The 10,196-nt window shown below is 29.6% G+C and overlaps 2 protein-coding genes across 3 annotated transcripts; both read left to right on the forward strand.

The window, feature by feature from the left end:
• The first annotated feature begins 4,417 nt into the window (after positions 1-4,417).
• On the forward strand, positions 4,418-5,170 carry LOC119611424. Of its 2 annotated transcripts, none has more exons than XM_037966995.1 (2): positions 4,418-4,458; positions 4,515-5,170. In XM_037966995.1, the coding sequence occupies exons 1-2, from the start codon at positions 4,452-4,454 to the stop codon at positions 5,153-5,155; spliced, it is 648 nt and encodes a 215-aa protein (XP_037822923.1). In that variant the 5' UTR covers positions 4,418-4,451; the 3' UTR covers positions 5,156-5,170. The 2 variants fall into 2 exon arrangements, with proteins under 2 accessions (XP_037822923.1, XP_037822922.1); XM_037966994.1 differs by having other exon boundaries at positions 4,431-4,458; positions 4,500-5,170.
• Positions 5,171-6,113: 943 nt separating this feature from the next.
• On the forward strand, positions 6,114-8,410 carry LOC119611422 (probable serine/threonine-protein kinase MARK-A). Its single transcript, XM_037966993.1, has one exon. It carries the CDS (start codon positions 6,176-6,178, stop codon positions 8,390-8,392), a length of 2,217 nt encoding a protein of 738 aa, XP_037822921.1. The 5' UTR covers positions 6,114-6,175; the 3' UTR covers positions 8,393-8,410.
• The last annotated feature ends 1,786 nt before the right edge of the window (positions 8,411-10,196 follow it).

The following is a 10,196-nucleotide window of genomic DNA, read 5'->3' on the forward strand; positions in this document are numbered from 1 at the left end:
AGTTCTGTTCTAGTTCTGTTCTAGTTCTGTTCTAGTTCTGTTCTAGTTCTGTTCTAGTTCTGTTCTAGTTCTGTTCTAGTTCTGTTCTAGTTCTGTTCTAGTTCTGTTCTAGTCTGTTCTAGGTTCTGTTCTAGTTCTGTTCTAGTTCTGTTTCTAGTTCTGTTCTAGTTCTGTGCTAGTTCTGTTCTAGTTCTGTTTCTAGTTCTGTTCTAGTTCTGTTCTAGTTCTGTTCTAGTTCTGTCTAGTTCGTTCTAGTTCTGTTCGAGTTCTGTTCTAGTTCTGTTCTAGTTCTGTTCTAGTTCTGTTCTAGTTCTGTTCTAGTTCTGTTCTAGTTCTGTTCTAGTTCTGTTTCTAGTTCTGTTCTAGTTCTGTTCTAGTTCTGTTCTAGTTCTGTTCTAGTTCTGTTCTATTTCTGGTTCTAGTTCTGTTCTAGTTCTGTTCTATTTCTGTTCTAGTTCTGTTCTAGTTCTGTTCTAGGTCTGTTCTAGTTCGTTCTAAGTCTGTTCTAGTTCTGTCTAGTTCTGTTCTAGTTCTAGTTCTGTTCTAGTTCTGTTCTAGTTCTGTTCTAGTTCTCTAGTTCTGTTCTAGTTCTGTTCTAGTTCTGTTCTAGTTCTGTTCTAGTTCTGTTCTAGTTCTGTTCTAGTTCTGTTCTAGTTCTGTTCTAGTTCTGTTTAGTTCTGTTCTAGTTCTGTTCTAGTTCTGTTCTAGTTCTGTTCTAGTTCTGTTCTAGTTCTGTTCTAGTTCTGTTCTAGTTCTGTTCTAGTTCTGTTCTAGTTCTGTTCTAGTTCTGTTCTAGTTCTGTTCTAGTTCTGTTCTAGTTCTGTTTCTAGTTCTGTTCTAGTTCTGTTCTAGTTCTGTTCTAGTTCTGTTCTAGTTCTGTTCTAGTTCTGTTCTAGTTCTGTTCTAGTTCAGTTCTAGTTCTTTTCTAGTTCTGCTCTTGTTCTGTTCTAGTTCTAGTTCTGTTCTAGTTTATTCTAGTTCTTTCTGTTCTAGTTCTGTTCTAGTTCTGTTCTAGTTCTGTTCTAGTTCTGTTCTAGTTCTGTTCTAGTTCTGTTCTAGTTCTGTTCTAGTTCTGTTCTAGTTCTGTTCTAGTTCTGTTCTAGTTCTGTTCTAGTTCTGTTCTAGTTCTGTTCTAGTTCTGTTCTAGTTCTGTTCTAGTTCTGTTCTAGTTCTGTTCTAGTTCTGTTCTAGTTCTGTTCTAGTTCTGTTCTAGTTCTGTTCTAGTTCTGTTCTAGTTCTGTTCTAGTTCTGTTCTAGTTCTGTTCTAATTATATTCTAGTTTGTTCTAGTTCTGTTCTAAATATTCTAGTTCTGTTCTAGTTCTGTTCTAATTCTGTTCTAGTTCTGTTCTAGTTCTGTTCTAGTTCTGTTCTAGTTCTGTTCTAGTTCTGTTCTAGTTCTGTTCTAGTTCTGTTCTAGTTCTGTTCTAGTTCTATTCTAGTTCTGTTCTAGTCCTGTTCTAGTTCTGTTCTAGTTCTGTTCTAGTTCTGTTCTAGTTCTGTTCTAGTTCTGTTCTAGTTCTGTTCTAGTTCTGTTCTAGTTCTGTTCTAGTTCTGTTCTAGTTCTGTTCTAGTTCTGTTCTAATTATATTCTAGTTCTGTTCTAGTTCTGTTCTAATTCTGTTCTAGTTCTGTTCTAGTTCTGTTCTAGTTCTGTTCTAGTTCTGTTCTAGTTCTGTTCTAGTTCTGTTCTAGTTCTGTTCTAGTTCTGTTCTAGTTCTGTTCTAGTTCTGTTCTAGTTCTGTTCTAGTTCTGTCTAGTTCTGTTATAGTTCTGTTCTAGTTCTGTTCTAGTTCTGTTCTAGTTCTGTTCTAGTTCTGTTCTAGTTCTGTTCTAGTTCTGTTCTAGTTCTGTTCTAGTTCTGTTCTAGTTCTGTTCTAGTTCTGTTCTAGTTCTGTTCTAGTTCTGTTCTAGTTCTGTTCTAGTTCTGTTCTAGTTCTGTTCTAGTTCTGTTCTAGTTCTGTTTTGTTCTGTTCTAGTTCTGTTCTAGTTCTGTTCTAGTTCTGTTATAGTTCTGTTCTTTCTGTTCTAGTTCTGTTCTAGTTCTGTTCTAGTTCTGTTCTAGTTCTGTTCTAGTTCTGTTCTAGTTCTAGTTCTGTTCTAGTTCTGTTCTAGTTCTGTTCTAGTTCTGTTCTAGTTCTGTTCTAGTTCTAGTGTTCTAGTTCTGTTCTAGTTCTGTTCTAGTTCTCTTCTAGTTTTTTCTAGTTCTCTTCTAGTTCTCTTCTAGTTCTGTTCCAGTTTGTTCTAGTTCTGTTCTAGTTCTGTTCTAGTTCTGTTCTAGTTCTGTTCTAGTTCTGTTCTAGTTCTGTTCTAGTTCTGTTCTAGTTCTGTTCTAGTTCTGTTCTAGTTCTGTTCTAGTTCTGTTCTAGTTCTGTTCTAGTTCTGTTCTAGTTCTGTTCTAGTTCTGTTCTAGTTCTGTTCTAGTTCTGTTCTAGTTCTGTTCTAGTTCTGTTCTAGTTCTGTTCTAGTTCTGTTCTAGTTCTGTTCTAGTTCTGTTCTAGTTCTGTTCTAGTTCTGTTCTAGTTCTGTTCTAGTTCTGTTCTAGTTCTGTTCTAGTTCTGTTCTAGTTCTGTTCTAGTTCTGTTCTAGTTCTGTTCTAGTTCTGTTCTAGTTCTGTTCTAGTTCTGTTCTAGTTCTGTTCTAGTTCTGTTCTAGTTCTGTTCTATCTGTTAGTTCTGTTCTAGTTCTGTTCTAGTTCTGTTCTAGTTCTGTTCTAGTTCTGTTCTAGTTCTGTTCTAGTTCTGTTATAGTTCTGTTCAGTTCTGTTCTAGTTCTGTTCTAGTTCAGTTGTAGTTCAGTTCTAGTTTTTCTAGTTCTGTTCTAGTTCTGTTCTAGTTCTGTTCTAGTTCTGTTCTAGTTCTGTTCTAGTTCTGTTCTAGTTCTGTTCTAGTTCTGTTCTAGTTCTAGTTCTGTTCTAGTTCTGTTCTAGTTCTGTTCTAGTTCTGTTCTAGTTCTGTTCTAGTTTGTTCTAGTTCTGTTCTAGTTCTGTTCTAGTTCTCTTCTAGTTTTCTTCTAGTTCTCTTCTAGTTCTCTTCTAGTTCTGTTCCAGTTTGTTCTAGTCTGTTCTAGTTCTGTTCTAGTTCTGTTCTAGTTCTGTTCTAGTTCTGTTCTTCTAGTTATGTTCTAGTTCTGTTCTAGTTCTGTTCTAGTTCTGTTCTAGTTCTGTTCTAGTTCTGTTCTAGTTCTGCTAGTTTGTTCTAGTTCTGTTCTAGTTCTGTTCTAGTTCTGTTCTAGTTCTGTTCTAGTTCTGTTCTAGTTCTGTTCTAGTTCTGTTAGTTCTGTTCTAGTTCTGTTCTAGTTCTGTTCTAGTTCTGTTCTAGTTCTGTTCTAGTTCTGTTCTAGTTCTGTTCTAGTTCTGTTCTAGTTCTGTTCTAGTTCTGTTCTAGTTCTGTTAGTCTGTTCTAGTTCTGTTCTAGTTCTGTTCTAGTTCTGTTCTAGTTCTGTTCTAGTTCTGTTCTAGTTCTGTTCTAGTTCTGTTCTAGTTCTGTTCTAGTTCTGTTCTAGTTCTGTTCTAGTTTCTGTTCTAGTTCTGTTCTAGTTCTGTTCTAGTTCTGTTCTAGTTCTGTTCTAGTTCTGTTCTAGTTCTGTCTAGTTCTGTTCTAGTTCTGTTATAGTTCTGTTCTAGTTTGTTCTAGTTCTGTTCTAGTTCTGTTCTAGTTCTGTTCTAGTTCTGTTCTAGTTCTGTTCTAGTTCTGTTCTAGTTCTGTTCTAGTTCTGTTCTAGTTCTGTTCTAGTTCTGTTCTAGTGTTCTAGTTCTGTTCTAGTTCTGTTCTAGTTCTGTTCTAGTTCTGTTCTAGTTCTGTTCTAGTTCTGTTCTAGTTCTGTTCTAGTTCTGTTTAGTTCTGTTCAGTTCTGTTCTAGTTCTGTTCTAGTTCTGTTCTAGTTTGTTCTAGTTGTGTTCTAGTTGTGTTCTAGTTCTGTTCTAGTTCTGTTCTAGTTCTGTTCTAGTTCTGTTCTAGTTCTGTTCTAGTTCTGTTCTAGTTCTGTTCTTGTTTTCTAGTTCTGTTCTAGTTCTAGTTCTGTTCTAGTTCTGTTCTAGTTCTCTTCTGTTCTAGTTTTCTTCAAGTTCTGTTCTAGTTCTGTTCCACTTCAATTCTTTTTCAGTCTGAATCGAAATATTACATATTTTGTAAATAAACCATTTTCAGGCATTCCCTTAAAAGAAACTTATTTTGAAAAACAAACTTTCGCTTTAAAATACTTTCTTAAAGAACATTGATTTTCTAATTGAAATCCCGGCACATGTTATTATTAACACTTAGAAAAGAGACTAAATTATCTAATTATGTTTATTGACTCGACTAAATAAACAAATATAAAACATGCAAAATCGAATCTAATTAACCAAAGATAAAAAATTTTGTTTTACTAACGATAGAAAATTACATTAATGAACTTCAAAATGCTAGAGTTTTAGCGTTTGCATAAATAGTTTATTCAAAACTTTTCAACATGAAAGGTAAGTAGTTGTTATAACAAAAAATTTAATTGAATTAAAAGAATCTCTGTTCTTAGCTGTTCTAACGATCTTGTTAATGATTGTGAGTTGTTATGGCTATGACTCTCAGCAATTATACGATCAGCTGTGTAAGGAAAGTTTTAACGGTTTTTTTCCTCATCCCGAAGACTGTCATAAGTTTATAAGATGTAGCCATGGCAAAGCTTATGTGTTTTATTGCCCAGCAAATTTACTGTGGCATCAAGAGATCGAATCATGTGATTATTCTTATCGTACGAAGTGTAAATTTCATGAAGTTAAGAATGAAGATCATAAGACTACAGTGGAGTATTTAAAGTCATTTATTGAACACAAATCAAAACCAAATTTAACGGCGAAGTTTTATTATGTTAAAAGCATGATTAATAACTATAACAGAACAGTATTAACAGAGGAAACTCTTGCTGTTAATGTAACAGAGGCAATAATAACAGATTTTGACAAAACCTCTATAGAAATTAACGAAAATCTCAACAGTTCTATAAATTTAAAGGAAAATATCTTAAAGAAAAGATTGACTAAAGCAACTAAATGTAATAAAAACAATAACAGAACTATAATAACAAAGAGAACAGTTGCTGTTAAAACAACAGAGCCCACATTAACAGATTTTTCAAAAACTCTGCGGAAATTACAGAAAATATTAACAATTCATTAAATTTAATAAGTAAGCTAACAGGAAAAGTGAATAAAGTAAATACAACCAAAAATTTTATTAATACTGTTAATAACACAACAAATTCTACTGTCAACTTTAACAGCAACATGTTAAAGAAATTAACAGCTACTGATCATGTTATTAATACAACAGAGACTTTGTTAAAAAGTTTTCAAAAAGCTGTAACTAAAATGTCTGTAAATAACGTTACTCCACTAAACTTAACAGAAATTGAAACTGTTAAGTTAACAGAAGTAATGCAGACAACTGAATATGCTGTTAATTTAACAGAAAATTCTACTAAAAACAACATGACAATGTTAAAAAAACTAAAAAGTCCTAAAAATGTACCTGTTTAAAAAAGAGTAAGTTAAAATTATTAACAGAAGATTCAGCTGGAATAACAGAGAGTTCTGTTAAAACTTTTAAGACTACAGAGAGATTACGTGAAAAAACAACAGAGCGAGAACATGAAAATGTTATTGAAACTGAAGAGAATCCATTAAAATCAACAGCAGAAAGTTCTGTTAACATTTCTCAATTCACAGATAGCGTGCTTGATAAAATAACAGAAGAAGAGAATGAAAAAGTTAAAGAGAATCTGGAGAGTCCATTAAAGGCAAACGAAAATAAAGATGGAACTTTAACAGAAAATACAACATATACTGTTACTACAGAACATCATCAGGCCCTCAGTACTAAACCCTCAATATTAACAGATATGGCTGCTAATCCCATAACAGACTTGGAGAGAAAAACCACAACATTAACAGCATTTTACAAAACAACAGAAATGTTCTCCAACTCTTCACAATCAAGTGAAAATATACTTCCACTGCAAGAAAATATTGTAGAAAATACAGATGAAACTGTTGCTGCTGTTAACATTTCATTAACAGAATTCAAATTTACAGCAGTTTTAAAAAATTTAACCGATTATAGGGAAAACACTTTCAATTTAACAGAAATTTAAAACATCCAAATAACATTGTTACTTTGAATGATTCTTATCTAACAGACATGTTTTCTGTTAAATTAACAGCTCAACCTAATGTTAACTTTACAGTAAATGAAGAAAATTCCGTTAATACTCTTAATTTAACAGAAAATATTAAACAACATAATAACAGTGGCTTTTTAACTGATTCTTATTTAATGGATAACACTTCTGTTAACACAACTGTTAAACCAAATGTTAACTTGACAGTTAATGCAGAAAATTCTGCAAATACTTTTAATCTAACAGAAAATGTTAAAGAAATTAATAACAGTCACATTTTAACTGATTATAATTTAACAGACACAATTTATGTTACAGTGACTGATAAATTAGATGTTATTTTAACAGTAAATACTGATAATGCTGTTAAACTAAATGTTAACTTAACAGTTAATGTCGAAAATCCTGCTAATACTTTGAATTCAACAAAAAATCCCCACAACATAAATAACAGTGATATTTTGACTGATTCCCATTTAAAAGATAACTTTTATAATAACATAACTGTTCAACCAAATGTTAACTTAACAGTTAAAGCAGAAAATCTCGCTAATTCTTTCAATTCAACACAAAATCCCCTAAATATTAATAAAAGTGAAATTTTGACAGATTCTTTATTAACAGATAACTTTTCTGTTAACACAGTTGTTAAACCAAATGTTAATTTAACAGTTAATGCAGAAAATCCTGTTAATACTTTTAATTCAACTGAACATTTCATTGCAATTAATATTAGTGATATTTCAATTGATTTTTATGCAACAGAAAACTTTCCTGTTGTGCTAACAGTTAAACCAAATGTTAACTTAACAGTGAACACAGAAAATCCTGCTAACACTTTGAATTCAACTGCAGTTAACAGCATGATAACAGAATCAGCTAAAAACATTTCTTACTTCTTCAGCTTAACAGAAAATTTTACTGAAGTTATTGGGAACACTGTTAACTTAACAGAGAAAGTGAAAGAACATAACGACAGTACTGTTAATCCTTTTGAATATCCGGTTACAAAGGAGATATCAAGATATTTATCTGAAAAATCAACAACAAAAATTTCTACAGAATTAACTACTGAAAATAATGACTCAGCTAATTTAACAGTTATAACTGCTAACACAACAGAGGCAAATTATCCGTCAGATTCATCAACAGTCTTCCTTACAACTTCAACAACCAAAAATCCAATACATTTTTCAGATTTAACAGAAAATTCGACAGAACCGCTTAACATTAGTATTATAAGAGAGTTTACCGTTAATTTAACAGAAGAGATAACAGTACCTACAAAATTTCCTTACAGTTTAACAGAAATTTCTTTACGCAATGTTACAAATGAAAATTTAACTACCGAAAGTTCGAACAGTCGTTTTTATCTCACAGAAGCCTTCACAGAATTCGAAATTGAAAATAATACTTTAACAGACCTAACTGTTAATATAACAGAGCGAATTGAAACTGTACCCTCAACTATAGAGGTTATGTTAAAAGAATCGTCAAAAAATGTTCTTAATACATTTAATTTAAGCGATAGTTCTACAGAATACCTTAACATTAATACGGAAACAGACATTACTGTTAACTTAACAGCAGAAGAGAGTGAAACTACTACTAATTCCTTTAATTCAACAGAAAATTATGAAAATACTTTAAATTCATTTACGATGGGAACTAATCCACTTATGACAGTTATAACAGCAACTATTAAGGAAAATCTGAAACATTCTGTTAATGTTGAAAATGTTACAGAATCCATGATGACAGAGGTGACAGTAATAGAAAATTTACATAACATTTTGAGCCAATTTTCCGAGGCCACCACTGAAGAGATGAAAACAGATTTCATAGAAAATAATTCAACAGAAAGTTCTCCGAAAAATGTTAATAACATAAAGTTAACATCAAATTTAACAGAATCTTCAGATATCAGCAAAGGTTTGGAAACCCAAAACAACCAAGAGTTATCATCTTCAACATTACAAATTGTAACTTTGACTTCACCCACTACTTCTTATGACTATCAATTAGTTGATGTTACCACAGTAGATCCTCGTTTGCCGTTTCGATCGATCGAGTGTGTGGGACCCAATAATCGACGACAATTTAAGGCCAGCGAATGTTATCAATACTATCAATGTTTTGGCGGTTGGGCTTTTCTGCTCAATTGTCATGAGGGTTGGCGTTTTGAGGCAACAATGGGACAATGTGTTGTGGATACGAATAAAGAATGTGAATTGTAAATAATATTTGAAATAAAAATTTTGAAAATTTAAAATTGAAAAATTTGGTTTTGAATTTTGAAAAATTAATATAATTTTAAGTGAAAAACTAGATTTTTAGTGAAAAATTTAATTTTTTGTAAAAATTCGAATTTTTAGTGAAAATTTTATTTTTCGAATAATTTGAAATTCGAATAGTTTATTCGAGTAAATTTTAGTAAAAACTAGTTTTATTCGAGTTAAAAAATAATTCGTATAAAAACCGAATAATTCGATCGAGAATTTTTGAATTTTAGTAAAAACGAAAAAAAAATTTCAAGTAAAAAATTATTCGAATAAAAACCGAATAATTATTCGAATAATTCATTCGAGTATTTTTGAATTTTTGTAAAAAACGAGAAAAAAAGATACAAATTTGTATTTTAGTTTTTTTGTTTTTGGCATAAAAAATAAAATTTAATCGAATCAAAATATTATTCGAATTTTTGATTTTGAATTGGTTCTAAAATAAAACATTAGTCGGATTAAAAAAATTCAAGACAAATTACAAAAAAAAAATATTCGAATAAAAACCGAATAATTAATCTATTTAATTATTCGAATATTTTGGAATTTTTGTTAAAAACAGAGAAAAAATAATGATACAAGTTAAAAAAATATTCGAATTTGTATTTTTATTTTTGCAAGAAAAGATAAAAATTTATTCGAATAAAAAAACTATTCGAATACAAATTTTTGATTTTGAATTGGTTCGAATAAAACATTAAAAAAAATTCAAATAAAAACCGAATAATTATTCGAATAATTTATTCGAGTACTTTTGAACTCTTGTAAAAAAAGAGAAAATTTTTATATTTAGTTTTTTAATTTTAATAAAAAAAACTTTAAATTTAATCGAATGAAAAAATTATTCGAATATAAAATTTTGATTTTGTATTGGTTCGAATAAAAGATTAGTCGGATGATTGCTTACTTTAATAAAAAAAAATTCAAGACAACTTACAAAAAAATATACGAATAAAAACCGAATAATCTATTCGAGTTTTTTAATTTTTTGTAAAAAAAAGAGAAAAATAGTTTTACGAGTTAAAAAAATATTCAAATAAAAATTTGTATTTTTAGTTTTATAATTTAATAAAAAAAATAGTCGAATGAAAAAAATTATTCGAATAAAAATGTTTAATTTTTGTAAAAAAAAAGTAAAAATTTATTCGAATGAAGACATTATTCGAATATAAAATTTTGATTTTCTTACTTAAATTAAAAAAACTGAAGACTAATTACAAAAAATATTTGCATAAAAACCGAATAATTTATTCAAAAAATAGTAAAAGAGAAAATAATATCACGAGTTATTTTATTCGAATAAAAATTTTTATTTTTTTAATTTAAGTAAAAAAATAAAAATTTATTCGAATAAAAAAACTATTCGAATATTAATTTTTGATTAAAAACCGAATAAATTTAAATATTAGAAAGCGAAATAACACGAAAAATGGAATAAATTACTCGAAGAGATTTTTAATTTAAAAATTTCGAATAATTGGTTCGAATAAAAAATTAATCGAATAATTTCTTAAAACAATTTAAAAAAATAAATTGAGAAAATTTCCAAAAATAAAACTATTCGAATAAAAACCTAATAATTATACGAATTATTTATTTGAGTTAGTTTATGTTTTTTAGTAAAAAAATGAAAATTTATTCGTATAAAAATTTTTTCAAAATTCAATTAATATTAATTTAATGAAAACCAAAAATTTATTCGAATAATTTTCGATTATGAATTTTTTAAAAAAAAAAATTTTCGCATAAAAATTATTAA

Source organism: Lucilia sericata, unplaced genomic scaffold (genome assembly GCF_015586225.1).
Source record: "Lucilia sericata isolate MDLA Ls3-8-SP2 unplaced genomic scaffold, ASM1558622v1 Contig001444F_arrow, whole genome shotgun sequence".
Classification (NCBI taxonomy): domain Eukaryota; kingdom Metazoa; phylum Arthropoda; class Insecta; order Diptera; family Calliphoridae; genus Lucilia; species Lucilia sericata.